The sequence below is a fragment of the Camelus dromedarius genome, chromosome 1, assembly GCF_036321535.1.
Source record: "Camelus dromedarius isolate mCamDro1 chromosome 1, mCamDro1.pat, whole genome shotgun sequence".
Classification (NCBI taxonomy): Eukaryota; Metazoa; Chordata; class Mammalia; order Artiodactyla; family Camelidae; genus Camelus; species Camelus dromedarius.
This window is the reverse complement of record NC_087436.1, coordinates 95,058,710-95,080,273: the sequence shown is the minus strand read 5'-3', so window position 1 is coordinate 95,080,273 and position 21,564 is coordinate 95,058,710. Positions and strand designations below refer to the sequence as shown.

Genomic DNA, 21,564 nt, shown 5'->3' with positions numbered 1-21,564 from the left:
TTTTTCATAAATAATAATTTATCATTCCATAATAAATTAATTTCACAGGAATTAAAATATATATATTAGCTGCCAGGATAGGAGCTTATGGCTTAGCTGCCAAATTTACGAAGACATTAGTTAAAATAGTTGCTACCCTTTGGTCACAGGTCTGCCTCTTTAGCAGTTGGCATAGACTCAAAAAAGTATCGAATTCAATAGCAAAAACTCAATTATATTTCCATTTGGGTCCAACAGTTGAAGCTTCCCTAGTAATATTGAGTGGGAAAGCGTGAAAAAGGTCATGTTGTGTATAAATGATACATCCATGGTGTTAACCATTTTAGGACCAGAGGAGTCTAGACAGGATATAGATTTATTCATAGATCATGTGGGGAAGACCATTTAAAATATTTCCTTGGAGGAAGGGGCAAGGTTTGGGGTCACTTTAAATTTACAGTAGTAGTCTATGAAAGGCAGATTTGGGACATAAGAAAGAGATTGCTGATTTTACTTGTCAAAACAAGAAAAGTAAATGCACATAATGAAATTCTCCATTGGGGGAAAAAGTAAGAAGAATGACTCAGAGTAGAGAGTTGCATATCTTCTGTGAAATAAATTTCAGAGGCTGCACAACTTCAAAGTTCTAGGTTTATGATGAAATTTTATGTTTCAACAATGTAAGATGAGGAAAAAATTGCCTTGCCTACCTAAATCAAAAGATGATTGTCAGGCTCTGATGAGAAATGCTTCCTTCCAGAAAACATTTTCTTTTTTTATTTCTTTTACAGTACTTTTAATTTCCTTTACAATATGACTCAGAATTTTTATTTAATCAACAAATACTCGTTGAGGGCCTTCTAATGTGGCAGGTATTGTCCTAAGTGCTTGATATATGAACAAATAGACAAAAACCTCATTTTCATTGAGTTTGAATTCTGTTTGGAGAAATCAGGCAACAACAACAACAACAAAACACTAAATAAGTAAATAATATAGGTGATAAGTGCTAAGGAGAAAAGGAACAGAGCAGTATAAGGGGAAGATACAGCACTATAGTAATGCTTTAGAGAAAGCCGTTTTTTCTATAAAACCACAAAGGATATACAGAGAGAGCATTTATCCACCAGTGCAAATGAATGAGACGGCTAATTCAAAAGCATCCCAAGCAAGGGTTGCTGGCATTGTAACCTAACCCAGGAGACAACAAGGCCATTTCCGCCAAAGCAGTGAAAAACATTATTTTCAGCAGTATTTTTTTTTTTTTTTTGGCAGTATATATTGTCTGAAATGTCTGAAACGTACTGTGTGTCCATCAATAGGCATTTTAAAACTATAATGATTCAGGAAACTCAGTAAGAAATAAAATCTTTCAGCAAAGCCAATTTATCCATCTAGATTTGTTCCTTCTTTCCAAAGATTTTCCAAATAGTCTCCCTTGAGAATGATGCTTCACCATCAATGAGTTGAAATATTTAATGAGTTGAAATGAGTTATTATATGTAAAAAAAAAAAAACTTGGTATGTAGTAACTATATATGTATGTACAAGTATTTATTAAATTAAAAAAATTTTAATGATCATGACTATATCCCAAACCTGATTGGGGATTACTGATTGAATTATTAATGAGCCAGCCAATAAGAAAATAAAGTGCCCGGTTTTTGAGAACTAGGTAACAATTTCACAAATTAATTGCAGTTACCTTGATAACACTGTTCTTTATGATATAGACATAAGTAATATGTACATATCCTTATATGTTTCAGGGTTTATCCTATAGTTTGTGAATATTTAAAGTTCCTGTTATCCTTTGTTTTCTTCAGTTTCACTGCTTACTATAGTACCATTTCCATCAGAAAGTGTGAGTTGTGGGAGGAGGGGGCAATGAAAGCTGGTAAACATCTTTTGTCAGTTTGGCTCTTAAGAGAGGAAGTCAAAACAGCTAGGTAAAATTAGGTTTGAGGTGTTTTCACCTGTGCTATTCCTGGCCCTTGTCACCACAATCAGGAACACACACCCATAAGTCACTAAAATTTCTGGTTTCAAGAATTTCTGAGATATCAAAATAAGTATATTTTATTTGAAAATCAATAACAATTGCTTCTTTTAGAAAGTGTTCCTGCAAGCAGCTAAGGAGAAATATTAGGCGATCATTAGAACTCTGATACTTACTTCTCTATGCAAACAAAAATGGAAGAAACATCACCCCCCAGACAGGACTGGAAGCCACAATTATGTTCCCTTTGCACCTCTTTACATCGCTATTTTAGTAATTTCCATGTTGTATTTAATTATTTACCAGTCAGTCCTCCGCTTGACTGAAAGCTTTTTGAAGGTAGAATTGCCTTTCATTTTTGTAGCCTTGTGTTCCTAGTATCCGTAAGACACTATTCATGAGTGAAAGAATAAATAAATAAAAGACCCTGAAATTTAGATGAGTTAATCAGATCTCTCTTACGTACTGTAAGTCCACCAAAAGCAGGTTGGTAAAGTCACTTGTTTGGGACAACCCAGCTCCCTTAATTTCAAGAAACTCTGAATAAAAACATACCCATCCCCTTTTACATCTCTATTATCTAATTCAATCTGAGAGTATCAAACCATTATATTCACCACTGTATCTTAGTGTAAGCTGCCTTTCCAGTAAACTGAAAGCTAGAATAGGCTATCTTGCCAGCACATACCAATGCAAACTCATTAAAAGCTCCAAACACCATTGGAGAAGTTCCCTTTGGTAAAGTTAGGTAAATAACTTATCCTATGTGATTATAATAATTGAATATTCTGAGTAAGATTATTCAGAGACTCAAATACATTCTTGATGAAAAATGATCAAACACAGTGCTCTATTTTTAATTTAGGCCTTCAGAGGGTTTATTATTTCAAAATCAAATCTATTAAACCTTGTGAATACATTATTCCTCATTAAGATTCCTTTTGAATTCATATGACATGTTAAAGGCAGTGTATCAGTAAATAATTTATAAGTAAAAATCATTTTATAATATTTATCCTGGAAATTAAAGTGAATAGAACATAAAAAAAGAATGAAAAGAAGATGCAAATAACTGATAGGGAGGGTAAGACTACACAGGCGATTCTCAAGGTTAATTTTAGCACTCCTGGAACACTCTTATCATCTAAATAATCTTACTAGATATTTTATGAAGTACACTAGTTAACAAGTCAAATCATTTCATAAGGCAACTATTATTGTGATTAAAAAATACTTTAAAAAGGCAAAACAATTATGTTTCCTTTGTTTAATCAATATAGAACTGTATAAAATAAGGTTATATGAACTTGCTCTTGGTAATCCATAAACCATTATAAAATATAAAGCATTATTATTACACTATTGCATGTGTAAAACATTTTGCCTAATAATCAACTTTTCATTTGTGGTGGCTCTGTGCAAAATTCCTGCTACCACAAAATAACATTAGGACAAGATGGTGGTTTTCAAGCAGTTTTGTTTGTTGGCAACAAGGATAGTTCCTTTGAAACAAAATTCTCAAATAAATCCATCACTTCAGAAAGAGTTGGAGGAAATATCTACATTGCTTTTGGACCAGGAAAAGAGAAATGGCTATTTTAAGTTTGAGGAGGCAGTAAAAATAGTATTGGAAGCTAACGTAATTAGTTAGAAAACTAAACAAACAAATACGGTTGATTATCCTTGAGCTATCTGCCCCCACAACAGAAAAACTTTTAACATACTCTTAGTCACTGATCCTCATAAAACATTAGCCAATGGTTAGCAAGTAGATCATTAAATCTTTTTAGGCTGATTATCTGGTTTTTATTAGATCCAATCCATTTTTTTGAAGGTGCTAGATAAAACTAATTGACCTACCTTAGACAACTATTAAATGAGCTTACTCTCAGCCCACAACAGCTTAAAAATTGAAATAGGTTATGTCCATTCCAATTCTAACTATTCTTTTTATAGTTTCACTCAGTGAAATCAAGAATTAAAAATATATGCTATGATTGCTTAATCTAAGCAACATAATCCCAGAAAATAGAGAAATTTGAAAAATTCAATTATTCACAAAATTGCACATTCAGTGTTTATTTAGCAAAAATATTTTATCTGCTACTTCACATGATATATATGCAATATTAAGTAATCGTTGCAATACGTAACCAAATGTAATTAGCAAAAATGTTTTATGTGGCCACTTCGTATTATGTATACGCAGCAATAAATAATCATTGCAAAGGTCATCAAATATAAGCTTTTCTCTGATTTTAATCAAATTTATATGATAACTTTTTAAAAAATAGAATACAGCATTTTCTTTTTACTATTTCTTCTTATTAAATGCTAGGAAGCACAATTACCATTCAAACAATCACACTGATATATTTTCAAAGTTTTTACTGACATATAAAAAAAGTTTAAATTTACATCTATTTCTTTTCCTACCCTAGGTTTCAACAATCATATCACGATTTTCTGAAATATCCAGAGTTCATTTTGTTCCATCTTTCTCTAGTTACAAATATACCTCTGCTTAAATTTGTACCCATCTTATTTTAGCTGTATTTGAGAAAAAAATCTTAATACTATTTTTTCCCCAAAAAGTGACAGTAAGTTATTTGTGTAAAATAGTTGTGATGGAGGGAATTCAAGCATTTTTAACATGGTAAATGTTACTTTCTTTATAAAATAATTCCAGGATGTAAACTATACTTAAAACCGTTTTGAAAGAAACTTTCAAAGAGCAAAATCATATTATGAGGTTTTTGTAAACTCGGTGTTTGAAAGCTAGACTACAGATTTTAAACATTTCTTTTCATTTTTTCATTTCATTATTATATGCTACAATACTTAAGTACTGTGAGTAAGATTGCTATACTATGTAACAGTCGACTAAAATTGCAATCTCATTTTATTAGCTTTTCAGACATAGAAGTTCAGCCTATGCAGCATGTATCCAAAACAAATAGGCCTTTCCTGTAACCATTAGCTGACATAATTTTCAAAAATTCAAAAAGGAAAAGTAGTTTGTAATTAAATACTCACCTTTTGGTGTCTTGAAATATTCCGGCAAAGTTAAAATGAACATGATCACTATTGCCAAAAGTAATTTAAGGAGGGCTGTTTTTGTCATTTTCTATTCACATGATACACGTGTTCCCATCAAGTACACTGATGGCATGTTTCTTCCTGGTTTAAGTTTCATCTCTGCGGTACTTTAAGTTTATGCAGTTTACCTCATACTCACTTCCTCTTGGGTAAGACTTTATAAAAAGTAAGCCTTGAACTGAGATGTCTTCATTTTGAGTTACTTTCCACTAAGAAAGTGATCTTCTATCTAAGCACTTTCATACTGTCTTCTAAACAAGAAAGAATAAAGAAATGATTTCAGTAAGTAAAGGAGTCTTGTCTTCATCTAGATTTGAAGCTATTTTCCTATACTTACCAATCTGTGTGAGTAAATGCAAACCCATGATACACTCACCAAAAATGAAAGGATGAATGTCAGTTATGTCCAGGTTGTAAGGACATCATTCATTGATTTACTTATTGAGTGACTGCTGACCCCCTTTTAAGTGCCGGGCACAGTCCTGGATTCTGGTGTTCAGAAAACAGTATGTCTAGAAGATAGCAAACAGTACACAATGTCAGGATAAACTAGAGACACGTGTAAAATTTTGGTTCTACTTTGCTACATTGTATAAAAGCAGAAGAATGGGACTCATCATTCTACCTATAAACACTGTGATTATTGTTACAGAATCCACATTTTCAGTTCCCATTTCAAAAAACAAAAATCTTTCATTGTGGTAATCCCAGTGAAATAAACTGCATTGTCTTAGAATACAAATGAAGGGTAGGCAAAATTCATGGTGAATAAAGAATATGTGCCAACAAATATTTTTATTCTCTTGTTCTTGTATTCTGGTTTAAAAAAAAAATGGTACCAGATATTAGCAAACATTTTCTCCTTGCTCACTCCCTCTTGTACCCCTACCACCCATCCCATTCCATTTACCCTATTTCTTGTTCTTACCCACCCAGCCCTGGGCTTTATGGAATGATGGGTGAGCCAGCACTAAGAAGCAGGGAACAAAGGTGAATATGAATTAACTGTCTTTTCTTCTGATTGGCTGCAACAGTTTGATGAACAAATGGAATCATGGGATAAGAGACCTTATGACCTGAGTGTAAGAACAGTCAAAACGGGAGTAGGACGTCAAACACAAGACTTATTTTATGAACAGCATCAAGGAACATTCAAAAGAAGAGGGGAATTGATGAGAGTTATGGCCCACACCAATTACTGCACTGAGACACACTGAATTACAGGTCAGGCAGTGTCTTCAGTAGAGATGCTGGTAGGGACGGGTGGGATATCCTGTTCCTTAATTCTTCCCTGATCTTACAGGTGTCACTAAATGGTCAATGGACACTCTACTCCCCATTTTGACCCCGTTTTGATTCCCTCAGACATTCTCTTACTTATGAATACAAACACTCCAATCATAACTTTACCAATGGAGATGAAATTGTTTAAGAAAGTATTTACTTGATATAACACCATTAAGTCAGTTTAGTTCCTGGTTGAATTTTCCTATAAAGGCAGTTAAACCACTTCTATACTTTTCCTCTTTAATTTTGATTTTACTGAAACTAGTTTTGTTAGAATCTGTTCTTTTCTATGAATGACAGTGCTTTGATTCATTTATTAATTCTTTTGTCCATATTGCATTTTATGGATTTGTGAGGGTTTTGTGTGTGTTTGATTATACTTGTAGATCTTCTGTCTTCCTCCCCACCTCCATCCCTCCTTCCCTCATATGAGCTCAGGCTGGTATTCCTATTCTTGAGCACCTGGAAGACAAACTTCCCTGGCAGTTCCATGGGTTCTTTGTCATTGTTGGGCTGTTTCATGTTCTCTGCAGCTGACTTCTCTGGTGCTGTACAGATGGTGGACATCAAGAGACCAGTCCAGGGTCCCTAAGTCCCAGGACACTGCCTGACTGCTCTGAGGACACAGGGATCATTATCTCATATCTAGTGGTGACCACTAGCTGGACACCAATGTGTCTCTCTGATTTAGCAAATCATAAGAAAATCATGATATGCTCTCAGATATTTCATGAACCTTTTATTCCCCTCAATTGTTCTATTTTATTTTAATCTAATTGTTACAAATACTTTTGATCATTCTACCTACAATGACTAACTGCTGAAAGTGTTAGAAGAGCAATAGCCAGTAACAAGTTCCAAATATCCCCTGGGCCAAATCCTCCAAGATTCAGCAACAAGGGTAAAAAGGGTTGAAGCATCTTGCTTTTTCTGACTGTCATAATTTATCCACTAAAATATTGCATTATTGAAAATTGCCACATAGAGTATGTCGTTAAATATTTGCATTTCAAAGACCAGCAATCACTAAAATTTAAGAATTAAGCTGCAGTTTCTTGTAGGTAGTGCCTTAGAAATAAATAAATATGGGTTGTGCTAACTCTTGATTTTATTTAACTTTTCATATTATTTTGAAGATAGAACTGAAGCAACAGAAAAGTTGGAAACAAACAAATCTGGAGCAGACAAGCATATAGTGGTATGTAAGAAGCTTTAACAATGTTATTTGTGGCTTGGATTTATACACTATGAAGGACAGAGATGTGGCAAGCTCTAAATTTTTAAGTGTGACTCTGAATCATTGTTAGAATTTAATGTGGATATTTACCCTAAGGAACTGTGAAGCCCTGAGTTACTCCCAGAGCTCAAGGAATGGGTAATGGTTCTCCTCTCTGCCTGATATTCTTCTTTAGATAATATTTTTTAGATTCCTCCCTTGCATCTGTGCTCAGTTTTCTTTTGTATTTCTGGACCACACCTCTCTGTCAGCCAAATGTGAAAACTCTGCAGAGTAAGTTATTTCTAAGGACTTTATTTGATTTTTAATAGCCCACAGATCAAAATTTATTTAACTGTACTCCAATTGTGTCTTTAAAATTTTTTTGATATAGCATTACAGTGTGAATAGTCACATGTATAAATGTGTGCAAGTCTGATTATAGGGTAGGATTATGAAGACCAATAGCATAAAGATTTTTGAAGTTCTTAATTCAACAGCTGTCTCCCAGAAAAGCTGTGTCAACGTACACTCTACCAATGGTAAATGAGCATGTCCATGTAGCACCAAACTTTGACACTGGCCTTTTGTTCTTTTAACCTTTGTCAGTTTGAAAGGAAAAAAAAAAAAAACTCAATATGCATTTCTTTGATTGCCAGTAAATCAGAACATTTTTGATATTTGCTGGCAATTTGAATTTCTTCTCTTGTGAAATGCCTCTTCGTGTCTTTCACTGGAGCACTCATATCCTTGTTACTGCTTTACAGGCCTCTTTTCTCTAGTGGGAACATGGATCCTTTGCCATGTATATTGCAAACACTTTTCCCAGACTGTTCGTTTCCCTTCTGTGGATGATTTTTTCTCCCTCAACTAGTTTGTGACAATTTCCAAAGCATCTTCACAAACATCAGACTATTAAAGGAGCATGACTACAATCCTTCAATTACTCATCCACTGTGGGCTTCTCCCTCCTACCTCAATGAAGGAATAAGACATTAATACATGTAAAACAGAAGAGATAGTTGATACCACACTAGTGTTTAACTTTCCTAAGTCTTATAGTTCATTTTTGATACTCAGGTTCTCAAAATGCTTTAATGTATCTACACTTATGATCAACTGATAATCTTAATTAAATAACTGTACATTGTGTGCTAGATACTTTTTTTAATGAGAAAACCCCTTATTTCAAGGAGCTGCTCTACCAGGAAAGTAAGTGCAACATACTTTTTAAAAATAATAATAAGTAACCTTAAAAATGATGGTTTGGGTTTAATGTCTATGTGGTTATCTCTTATGTGAAATATACACTTGTTGTAATACTTTATATGAGCAATATTTTTTCTATTTTTTCCCTTGCTGAAACTACCCCCAACCCCCTCACTATGTTCTGTGGAAAAATCTTTCAAGGTGAACAAAAACAGTAGCAATGATCAATGACATTTATTGAACGTTTACTATCTGCTACTGTACATTGTTGACCTAAAACAATTAGATTGCCAATTATTTCTCCAGGAAAAAAAAAAAAAAGAATGTATTCAGGATCAGCAAAGAATTGCAATTCAGAGTCTGCCACCATGGCGAGCCACATGCAGGTCTCTTGTATAGAGGCAAGAAGGAAAGGTGAAACGGCTGTAGTAAACAAAGAGTCCATGGCTTTTCATTGGCTGGGTTGTAGCAGCCTCTCATTGGCTGAGCGCCTGCCCAGCCCAGAACAGGGTCTTTCTTCTCCCTGTTGGGCTTTGCTCTTGTTGTAGGGTGTGAGAACTCCCCCTTCCAGCCTCCCAACTCTATTTGATTGAGGTTTCTGTTTATTCATTTTTTACAAAGTTATTGAACGTTTTATGTGGATTATTTTATTCAATCCCCCAGCAACTTTCTGAGGGAGTTTCTATTGTTATTCCATTTTTATAGGCAAAGAGTATGAGCTATAGAGAAGCCAAGTAATGTGCTTAAATTCACATCGTGAGTAAACAGTAAAGCTAAGCTTCAAACTCACAGTCTGACTGCAGACTTAATGCTCTCAACCATTGTGCTATACCCCTAGTTTCAGACTGCATGAGAACACTTGTCTGTCAGGAAGGGTCACTTATAAAATAATAATAGTAGCAAACACAAACATAGCCCTTTCTGTGTGCCAGACACTTCTCTAGTCCAGGGTTTCTCATGGGTGGCACTACCGACAATTTGGGCTGGATAATTCTTTGTCAGGGAGTGGAGGGGCTGTCCTGTGTGCTGTAGGACGTTTAACAGCAGATGCCTGTAGCAACCCTCCCCACCCCGTTTTGATAACAACAACAAAAAATGTCTCCAGACAATCCCAGATGTCTCTGGGGTGGGCAAAACAGCTCCCGGGTGAGAACTACTGTGCTAAACACTTCACTTACATTAAGTCATTTAATCCTCACAACAACCCTATGAAATAGTTACTATTATTTCCATTTTACTGACTTCAGACCAGTTCTATTCTAGGTAATCTAACATCCAGCAAGTGAATGTGAAACACAATTCATAATCTGGATCAGCCTAATTAAGTCTGATTGTATTACCTGTGGATAAGCCATCTACTTTGGCAACACACCAATGCTTGGATTAACACATTTTGTTGGGGGAAATAAGCTTCTATTAATGAGGTCTGCCTAAGTATAAAGGGGGTCTGGGGAAGCTCCAAAGTCCTCATTCATTTTGCAGTTCATTCAATATACTTACTGAACACCTGCACGGAGTCAGGCAGTATCCCGAACCCTGGAGGTGAAGTGGTACATGAAACAAAGTCCTTGCACTCATTCTTGTGGGATGCACATTCCAGAGACAGCAGTCAAGAAAATAATGACAATAGTTTATTTTCAGATAATGTTAAGTGTTCTGGAAAAAAAACCAAGGCAGAGTATGATATGCTAACAGAGAGTCGAGCAAGACACATGTTGGTTTAAGTAAGGGTGCTAAAGAAGGCTTTATATGATTTCTTTTATACGGCACTAAGGAAAAGCAAAAGTGCAGGGACAGAAAACAGGCCAGTGGTTGCCAGAGGCTGGAGATGGAGGGAGGGGTTGACAACAAAGGCACACGAGGGAGTTTTTAGGGTGATGGAAATGTTCTAAGTCTTAGTTATCTCTTGATGGTGGTGATTACACAACTGTATGCAAAAACTCTAGAACTGTATACCTAAAAGGGTAGGTTTTACTTTATGTAAGTTGTAACTCAATACACATAATTCTCTCTCTCTCTCTCTCACCCATCTTTCTCCACACAGGCTTTTTACTGTTTTACGAATGGAGGCTGTTGAGAAAGGGGCGTGGGTGTTGTGTCTGAGGCTGGACTGTGTGCTAGAACTCGCATTGCAGAGCAATTCAGAGAGAGCCTCAGGTCAGGCCGGCAGGAGACCACAGCCTTGCCCCTGCTTACCCTGCGACCTTCAGGGGCTGTGGTGACATTGTTGCAAAAAACCTCAGAGCACGTGGGCACATGGGAGGTCACCCTCAGCAGCCAGTTCAGCTGGGCCAACCTGGGGAGTACAGCCGGCCCCAGAACCAGAAAATGTGCTCAGCACCGCTCAGACCACAGGCTGCGGTTCACTGAGCAGCCTGCTCTCTGTTCACCTCCTTTCTCGGGGAAGATCTGGTTTAATCTGCCACCACCGTGTTTAGAACGCTCGAGACTGGGCAGAGTTCACCTGAGGTCTCACCCACAGGCCTCCTCAGAAGTGTCACGCCCTCACGTGCCCAGCCCATATATGGCTGCTTGGCCCCCACTGTCCCCACACCACCACCTGTGGCAGGAAAAGCAGGGTTTGTTTCCACTAACAAAACCTGCTGCGCTGAGATAGCAGCCTGTGCAGGAAGGAACCTGCTGCGGTCACTTTCCTTAAAAGGAATATGAGGCAGGCTGGTCCGCCCCAACGGCACACTCAGAGAGGGGAAGCAAGAGGGAAAGTCTTCCTGGAATGGATTCCTAGGACCATTGCTGTAGCTCAGCCGCTGGGAACAAAGTTTCTGGAAATTAATTTGACCTTGAAATGTATTATTGTGTTAGTTACATGTATAAAGAGATAGAAAAGCACAATCGAAACATTCTTCGTGACGCTAGAATAGATCACCTTTGACCCTTTAGGAAACAGAGTGAAATCAATAGTAGTTGAGTGTCTGATAGTTTTAGGTCCAATAGGTCTAGTCTCAGGTAAAAAGAACCGGCTGCAACAAGAAGGCTCTTCTAAATTTCAGTAATACTATTTCTTGATTTTCTTGGTAATGGAGGGGAGGAGGATGAAGTGTACTCACAATTTGACATTGAAATGCCCTATTGTTGCAGCCAATTCTTTTTATCTGAAGACTGGACCTACTGCATCCAATACTTTCAGACACTGAGCAATTGATTTTATTCTATTTCCTGAAGAGTCAAAGGTGCTTATACTCTAGCATCCTAAGGAATGGTTTTGTGTGTGCATGTGTGTATGTGTGTGTGTGTGTGTGTGTTTTATTTTTTAGGTTTTAAATTGAATGAACAATGTTTTGGTTGTGCTTTTCTGTCCCTTGATATATGGAATCTATAAGTAGTACTATTTCTTTATTTTCTTGGGGATGGAGGGGAGGCGAGTGAAATGTTTGTTTTCTTCCGTCTTCATGCTGCTGAGACCATTGGCGCTAATGTGTACGGTGCGTGCCACCTTCGATTCACCCACTGTTTTTGTATCTCAGGTCAGCTGCTTGTTTCTCAGCCAGAATCTTTCCTCAAGAATTCTGTGCTAAGTATAGTCACTGAATATAGAATGCAAGTGTGAACACAGAGGGATGCGTGCTTTTAAAAAAGATAAGCAAAATGGAGGAGGAAGATGAAGCATGATGACTGATAAGAACTTTCGAGTTTGCATGTCTGTCTGAATCATCTTTGTTATTCTCTCCCCCGTAACAAGCAGCACAGGGTCTTCCATGCGAAGGCCTCTTCATCATATCTGGTAAGTATTGCTGAATGAATATTCTATAGCACAGTGACAAACCTGAATTCTTAACCCTACATAGTGGTGATAAACTTGTTCTCTGAGACCATTGAGATGGAAGCCAAAGAAGTGGTTCCTGCCTGTTAGGCAGTGAATCCAGAAGCAACATATTAAATATGAAAATACATCCTAGAATATTGTTTAACTAACTCATAAGAAATCAACATTAGTAATTATGCAACTGTCATTTTAAAAGGCAAAACAAGCATATTGAGGTGCTGGAAGAGTCTCTTTAATGCATGAAAATAAATGCAAGTACTTTGTGTTTATTGCCTTGCCTTACGTGTTTATAGAATCCTAAATTAAAGGCCTTCTAAAGTTTTGTAGTCTAACACTATGAATTAGAGGAAAGGTTCCATCCATGCATGTTATAATGCTAAGGAAAGGAAATGCTCACAATCTAGTAAGTTGCCATTTCTTAAGGCTTTAGAGGCAAAGGGTTTTTTTTTTTTTTTTTCATTCATTCATTCAACAAATATTTATGAGTACCTGCCATCATAGAGCCCTCAGTCAGTCAGGGAGACAGACAGTAAATCAGTGTTCATATCCCATCAAGTACCTGCTTCTTAGAGGAGCCTGCAGGGTATTATGGGAGCACAGAGGAGAACATGCTCAGCCTGGAAGATTCAGGAAAAAGACTGCCAGAGGAGGTGACCCTTGAGTTGAATCTTAAGGACTCGTGCAAGCAGAGATTAGAAAGGCAGGGCATTCCAGATGAAGGAAATGTATTTAAAAATATAATTATAGAAGAAATGATACATCTGGACACTGCAAATCATTCAGAATGGTCACAGACGTGGTGAGGTAGAGAGGGGTGAGATTATAAAGGATCTTACCACCACACTAAGATGTTGGAACTTGACCTTGAAGGCAACAGAGTCACTAAAACTTCTTAAGCAGGATCCTGGGGGATGAACAGAATTAGGTTCCTGTTTTAGAAAGGTTACAGAGACTGGCAGGAGGTGTTTAAATTTGTTTTACAAATACCATTTTTTCCCCATCAGAGTGTGGCCTGATTATAGGAGGCCTACTTATGAATGAGTGGATGGAAATATATAAGACAACACACATTCCTTCCCCCACATCCCGCACACTGTGTAAGGCAGGGGCAGGTTGTGGGGAGGGGGGTCCCTGGTTTTTTCGTTTTTTTGGTTTGTTTTTTTTGGGGGGTTTTTTTTTTTTCGGTTTGGTTTTTGGGTTTATAATGAGAAATACTATTAAAAGTAATCCTAAAGCCTCTAAAAAAGATACCATTCCTGGGATCTAGATTTTGAACACAGATACTGTATATAATGATATTGAAGCCTTTAATTCTCCCCACCCACACAATTGGTAGTCAGAGCAGAAAATGAAAAGTCAAACCATTTCTCTACTAAGGGCATACTAGGATTAAGCTTCATTTGCTACCTATCAGTACTACTCTTTAACCAGATTAAAACATTCATTGTTAACCTTACTATCGTGATTATTATCAACTAAAGTCATTTGAACACTCACAAAGGACACTGTATTAGCACCATCTATCAAGTTATCAGTAGAGCAATCACATTTTATGTTCCATTATTCCATTTCTGATTACCGCTACATCGTTTCATCTCAGGGTAAAATATTAAAACTTTGACAACATTTTCTTATCTATCATTACTCTCTGATTCTGTGGATCCATTTATTGGCCAAGTTGTTAGATGTCACCATAAATTCTTAACTATGAATGCTTCTTCAATTTCTGTTTCTTAGTATATTGCCAGAATAAGAGATTAAAAGCTGCCATTTTCAAATTCTAATTTTAAACTGGGTAAAACCAGGCTGTATTTTAGACCTTATTAATACGTGTAAGTCATATGATTCAGTTATAAAATAAACTTCATGAAAGCCCTTTGGCCATTACAAAGGAATACAAGCTATCTTTCCTAGGTGAAGTTGATACACAAAAAAATGAATGTGGGTCGAGAGGAGGGCCGTGTTCCAGGTCTTGGCTGAGTCCCTGGGATGTGCCCTGCCAAGTGTGGGTCCTTGGCTTTGCGCAGGAAAGAATTCAAGAGTGAGCCACAGTTGAGTAAAGGTAGATTTATTTGGAGAGATAGACATTGCATAGACAGAGAGCAGGCTGTTTCAGAAGGCAAGAGAAGGGTCACAAGGTGTGGGCACTGGGTGCTCAGTTTAAAGTAAAAGTAGCTATAACTCCATAGACAGAGTGCAGGCCATCTTACTCAGAAGGGAGAGCGGCCACGAGCTGTGGGGGTTGTTAGTTTTTATGGCTCAGTAGCTTCACATGCTAACAAGTGGGAGGATTATTCCAACTCTTTGGGGAAGGGGCTGGGATTCCCAGGAATTGGGCTACTGCCCAGTTTTTGACCTTTTATGGTTAGCCTTGGAACTGTCATGACACCTGTAGGAGTGTCACTTATGATACTAATATATTACAATGAGCATATAGTGAAGCTCAAGGTCTACAAGAATTCAAATCTCCCACCATCTTGAGCCTCAAGGCCTACTGGGAGTTGAATCTTCCACCATTTTGGTGTTAACTTCTGTGTCATTCCTTGAATGGCCGTACTCTGCCCCCTTCCTGTCTCAAAGTCATTCATTCATTCAAAAAATATTTGCTGAGTATCTACTATCTGACAGACACAGTACGTAAGAGACACTGGAAATACAGCAGTGAACTAAATGGACAAGGTTCTGCTCTCAAGGAGCTGACATTCTAGTGGGAGTAGAGAAACAGATATATTGTCAAGTGGTGGTAAGTACTGAGAAATGAGCAGATGGTGTGGGAGTGGGAGTGGCAGTTTGCAGGTTTCCATAGCATAGTTGGGAAAGGCAACAGGAAGGAAAAGGGAGACGGTGAACGGCTAAGAGCCTTCATAAGACAGAGACATGCAGAAGCTTCACTGGCAAGTGCTTGGTGTGTTGGCAGAAGAGGAAGGAGTCTGCTGTGGGGCACGGCAAGCGTGGTCTGAACTGAGGCCAGCATCAGGATGTCAGATCATGAAGGATGTTTGATTTGATTTGCCTTCACCAGGGTGGTGGAGCAAATGAACTGAAAATACAGAGTAGTAAATCAAACAAAATAGATTTCAGGACTGAACAAATAATATAATTAGCATGAAAAAAAGAGAAGAGGGTATATGGGAATTCCTAGTTCTTAAATTAGGATTCATTGTTTGTTTTTACTGCAAATGTAATCTGATTTGATTGTAATGCTTTTCTAGCCTTTCTCACTGTAAATGCAAAAGAAAAAAACTGAATTAAGTTTCCAAAACGGAACAATAAATATGAGAGGAAAAACAGGAGTATGAGAAGAATGTCATTTGCTGTTAATGTGCACAAATGTTAACATTGAGAAATCAAATGAGGGCTAAAAAATAGTATCAAATTCCAAAAATTCAGGCTATGGGTATACACAGCTGTCTTTTGTACTTGAAGACAATGTTACTGAAGTAATTTTTATCTGTGCATGTAGGTGTGATTGCCAAGAGGGAACGGGGAGTCTCTTCCAGGTGGCTCTGATAAAAAAAATGTTTCCTGTGCTTTGTGGTTGGAGCCCTCAGTGGTAGATTTTGTGAAGTATCTCTTCCTGATTGTAACAGTTTTAAATCAGCCCTTTCAACTAGCAGTCCATGTCAGTGCTTCATTGTTTTATATTATGTTGCTTTTTCTAACCACTTCCCCAAGTGGGAATGTTGAAAATAGATCCCTAAATAGATCTCCCAGCCACCTGAGTTTGTTGCCACAATTTGGCTACGTTATTCCACTAGTAACTTAACTCATCAGTCTTTTGAACCATTTGCTTGCAGTTTTCATTATGGACACATATTGAAGATCTCCTGATCAAATGTCATTTTGGGAGGACTAACCACATTCAACCCTCCCATACTGGATAGAGATGGCTCAGAGTAGTAAACATTTAATCTGCAAATAATGAACATATGCATTACTCTGCGAACAAAAGCAGTTGGACATTGCCTTTACACATCACTTGAGACAAACCAAGGAAACACCTTCCCTTTATCCACCATGAGCTCAATGGGGGCAGGGACCTTAGCTGTTTGGCTTAAGATTGAGTCATCATACGTAAAGCGTTTTAGATTTGTGTTTGGCATCTAGGCGCTGAATAAACTAGTTACTTTCAATAAAATATACACTGGCTAGAGAAGACTAAGGAACCAACTTTTGTGGAATTCCTATCATCCCACCATTGGAAAACAATGCTTATGGCCACAAAGTTGAAGATCATAATTGCTATGGCACAATATCCACAAATCCACTACCTGGAGCACAGTAATTATCAGATAGTTGCTAGGGGAAGGGTTGCAGAGGCTGGAAAAGAGAGGCAACTCTTGCTGAGTTCCCTCAAAGCTCTAGGACAAAACAGCCCTATTCTGCAAGGAATCAAAAAACACAGGCCGTTCTCTGATCGTCTTCCAGCCCTGCAGAGGGACCTCTTCCTAAACTTCCACCCCCAGGGGCCGGGAACAACTGGAATCTTTGTCAGGTCCTCCGCGCCCCTTCCCCTCCCCCCAGGGCCCGGCCCAGCCTGACGTCCCCCTCCCCCACGAGCTCCCCTCCCCGCAGCCCGCGCCTTCCCCTCCCCTCTCCTCCCGCCCCTCCCCCGTCTCCTTTCCCTCCCCGGCCCAGGCCATCGGCGCCCCCCTCTGGAGGGGAGAGAAACCCCCAAGCGGGCAACAGAGGCCGTCTCCCGGGGCAGGCGGGCGGGCGAGGAGGGGGCGGGGCCTGGCGGGAAGGGCGGGGCGGGCAGCCGCTAGCGCCGCGCCGGGACTGACGGGCCAGCCAGTGCCCGACCCCCACCCGGCCGCCCGCCCCCTTCGGGGCTGCGCGACGAGTTTCTTCCCCCAGGCCTGGTGCAGCCTGACGGAGGGGGAGTGGCCCGCTCCGGGCCAGCCGGCGCCGGGGGTGAGGCTGCCCGGAAGGGGCTGGGGGCACCCGAGGGGCCGAGCATCCCTCTCCTCGGCCCGCCGGCCCCCACCCCCCGCCTTCCCTCCGCCTCCCGCCTGGCCGCCCCGCCCCGCCGTGACCCCCGGCCGCCTTCGGAGCCCGACGCGGTAAGTGCGACTTCCTCCTCGGCGTCGGGGAGGGGGCCGCGGCGGGTAGCCGCGCGTCGCGGTCCGCTCCCCGCCCCCACGCGACCCTCCCGCCGGACCGCTGTCGCCCGAGTCCCTCTGGGGGCCCGGAGGGGTGGGCCAGGCGGGGACCTCCCCGAACCGCGCCTGGGGCTCGAACCCCGGTCCGGCCTCCCGCCACGCAGCCGAGAGCCCGGAGCGGAGTCTGGGCCGCCCTTGAGTTGTGCAAAGTTCTGGACGCGGCGTTTGTGGCCGGCCGGCCGAGATCGTGGGCTGCTGTCCAGAATCAGTGCTTCTTCCTTGTATTCTACCAATAAAGCAAACTGGAAAACATACCGGATTTTTTTTTTCATTGTTACCCGCAGGCTATCATAATCTTAAATTTTTAAGTAATTGCCTCACCCCCGGAGTGTGGAGAATCAGAAAGGGACTTTATTTCAGTAAAACCGGCGTGTCTGGTTGAAACTTTTTCATTTAGGTATTTCATTGCATTATCTGGGATCAAAAGCTGACAAAGAAAGTTTGCTGTGTCCAAAAGAAAAGCATTTCTGCTGTCTTTATTATAGTTCCTTTTTTAAAAAAATATTTTTGAATTATTGGTACATTGACAAAATTCAAAAAGTTCAAGAGATCACAGTCTCCCCACCCGCCAGTATTACCAGTTTCTTGTGCATCTTTCCAGAGATTATGCCAATGTCCTTGCTTCTTTTTAAAAATGAAACTGCTGTGTATTAAGTGCTAGCAGTTACTGGTACCCAATAAATGGTAATTCTCATTCCTTTGAGAAACAGTTTAATAAGTCTTTTTGGTTGTTAGACCGCTGAAGAACTCATAATGATTTTTTTTCTGGTTTTAAGCATTTCGAATTTGATTTTATTGTGAATGTGTATGTTTTATTGGCTTGTCATAAATACGTGAATACTTTTTTACACAAAGGTGACACTGATTTGGGGGGTAATAGGACGGGTAGGGAGAAATCAATATGATATTGTAAGAAAATAGGACAGTATATACAATAGATAGTTCCAAAAATGACTGGAAGCAATTTAGTGTCCACGTACTACTATAGGGTAAAACAAAACTAAATGAGAAAATTGAGGCAGAGCAGGGAGAAAAAAAAGACTACAAAGTCAAGGGTAAGATATTAACAAGTGTGTACTGTAAGATCCCCTACTTGAGATGAGTCATAGTTTTGGCTCTGGGCTTCTCTAGCGGGTGGGGGTGGGGGGGTTGTAAAGTAAGTTTCAGTGTATTTCTAATTCCAAGAAGAGAAAAACAAACCAGTTCTTCTGCCTAAGCAGGGCATTTTTTAGTAATGAGGCCCAAGAGGAACATTTTTCTCATGGGCCCTAATAAAAAGGGAGACTGTTGTGTTGCAGTTGACAACACCACCTTTAAAATACCCTTACAGAAAATGGTGACTTTTGGATAACAGTGTTCTTCAGTATAGAGCAATAGTAAGACTCTAAAGATAAGTTCTCTGAAGGCTTAACTTGAGCCATTTGTAAGTTTAGATTACCTAGAACCCTGTTTCCCAAACTGAGTTCTAAGGCATGAGAAATCAATAGTTTATTTCTTGAAATAAGGTTCCAAACTCAAAATAACTTTGAGATAGCTGGGTCAGACAAATTTCAAAGGTTTGTTTTTTTTTTTAAACTCAATTCCTTGGCTAATGTTCAAGTTTACTCTCTTAAGGGGGGATATATTTTGTGACCCTGTCCAAATTTATTTGACTATGAAACAAATTGAGAACCAGTGAACCCATAGAAATGGATGGATTGCCTATTCTTCAGGTGATTCTTCGTGAATATTTCTTACAGCTGAGATTTGATAAGAATTAGGGAGCAAAGAGTTTGAGGTTAGCCAATTTATTAAGAACCAAAGTGAAGATAATCTAAAGGTCAGAATTTAATAGACTGTATATCAATGGAAAAGGCTACTTTTCCCCAGAGTTCTTTTATAGTTCTTCATTGTTCTGCAAATTGCCTTTTGAACCAGGTGATCTCTAAGACTTGTTCTGTGCTTCAGGGTATTCAGGGTATTGAATTAGACTAGGTTAGGCAAGTAGAACTCCTTAAAGGATGGCTTTATTCTTGGATGTAAATATGTCATTGATATTTTCTTTTTATCATAAATACTGTGGATACTATTAATTAACTATGAAACCCCAGAATTCTGTAGCTGTAAGAGATCTTGGAAAGCGTAGTACATAGTGGAAAGGGATTTGGAGCCAGAAAATCTGGAATTGTGCCACTAATGTGCAGGGTTGTTTCCAGTAAGTTTAGGAACCTCTCTGAATCTGTTTCCTTATTTGTAAGACTAGAATGATGACAGCACACAATTTATTCAATAGAGGTTGAGTATATTGAGAGTCCATTGGTACTGGGTAGTAGAAAAACTGCTTTAAGGATGCAAATGAAATAATGTATCAAGAATCCTTTACTGTCTAGATTTTTTCCATTCCTGAGTGTAGATCACAAGAGTTTGAACGGCAAGGAATATCATCCTATCCAAATGTATTTGGTCCCTGAGTTTCAGATAGTAAGTAGTGAGAATTGAGAGAATAAAGGATTAGTCCAAAAATTTACTTGACTCTATTCAGTTCTTGTGTTTGGATTTTGAGAGTTTGGATAATGAGGGACACTTCTATAAGAAAGTATTTGATAATTGATGCAGTGCTATGCAAAATGTTACCATTCTAAAGACAAATTGAAGGCCAGAGCTATTCATTGTCTTCACTCCATTTGTGAGTGAGGGGTTTATTGAGTTTGTCAAGTAGGGTAAATAATGATGGGGATCAAAAGACCCTCACTTCTTAGTTGTTTAAAACAACAAAGGTTTGTTTCTCAGTCACATTACATATCAGGTTAGGGTCAGCAGGAGAGCTCTGTTCCAGTAGTCATTTAGAGCCCCAGATTGTCAGTCTCCATCTCAACACCTGCTTCCATGTGTGTTAGGGCAGGGGAGAGGGTGTGATAAATTGCGCATTGGCTCTTAAAGGCTTCTACATGAAAGTAACTTCCACTGCCACTTCATTGGCCAAACAAGTCATATGACTGCAACCCAGTTTCAAGAAGGTGGGGACGTGAAATTCTACCTTGAGCCCAGAAGGCGGAAAGTGGAAATAGTCTGTGGACAATCTTAAAGACTACGACTAAGCAGACTTCATAGTCCCATATGTTAACACAAAATTCTGAATAAATCAAATCCAGATTATGTTTTTCAGTATTCTATTTAGAGAATAGAAAACAGCATTTCTTTGTGTATATTTAATCATAGAATTATGCTAATGATAATTATAAAGAACATCTTTTGTTAATTGGAACTGAAATGCTTTTGAAAACTTCCAATTAGATGAACCGTTTGGCCAAGTGGATTTCATTATTCTTTAATTATATGTCCATTCAGTAAATATTTGTTAAATACGGTGTGTATGCAGCACTACGTTAGATCCCATGAGGATAAAAAAGATGACTGGAAAATTTACACCCCAACAGAAAATAGCTATAATTGAGTTCTCACTCTTTCCCTTTCTCTTTAAAACAACATTAACAGCGTCTTTCAATATGACAAAACCTGATTATGTACACAAACACCGTTACACTTTGCCTCTAACCATCTTTTTTGGTCTTAGAGATTATTTGGTGACAACTTATAGAGAATTACTTAAACTAATTTAAGCAAAAAGAGTGTTTTGTCAGAAAAAGGATATAGCTTTATGTCAAACAATCCAAGGGCAGGAAGTGCGGCTGAGTCTCAGAGGCACCTGGCATCAATAACAGAAAACCAGGATGGGGGCTGCTTTCCCTCTCCAGGTCTATATGATTTTTGTCAGTGTCTCTCTCTGCACATATACTTCATTCCTCTTTTTCTCTGTTGACTCGTTTTCTCTATTTTGCTGTTAAATGGG

The 21,564-nt window shown here is 38.9% G+C and overlaps 2 protein-coding genes across 9 annotated transcripts in view; one reads left to right on the top strand and one right to left on the bottom strand.

Moving 5' to 3' along the window:
• The window catches only part of TMEM156 (transmembrane protein 156), a 38,199-nt gene extending 33,022 nt beyond the window's left edge, over positions 1 to 5,177 (bottom strand). For 4 of the 8 annotated variants that reach the window (XM_064487421.1, XM_031435916.2, XM_064487427.1 and 1 more), the window contains exon 1: positions 5,015 to 5,176. In XM_064487421.1, coding sequence (XP_064343491.1) covers positions 5,015 to 5,102 — 88 coding nt within the window. In that variant the 5' untranslated portion in view covers positions 5,103 to 5,176. Of the gene's footprint in view, positions 1 to 5,014 lie in introns of all 8 variants that reach the window. The other 4 variants (XR_010381613.1, XR_010381612.1, XR_010381611.1 and 1 more) reach the window with 2 other exon arrangements.
• A 12,183-nt stretch (positions 5,178 to 17,360) lies between these two features.
• Positions 17,361 to 21,564, top strand: part of KLHL5 (kelch like family member 5) — a 71,095-nt gene continuing 66,891 nt past the window's right edge. Inside the window, exon 1 of the mRNA XM_031435900.2 lies at positions 17,361 to 17,636. The gene's annotated coding sequence lies outside the window, so the exon portion shown is untranslated. The remainder of the gene's footprint in view (positions 17,637 to 21,564) is intronic.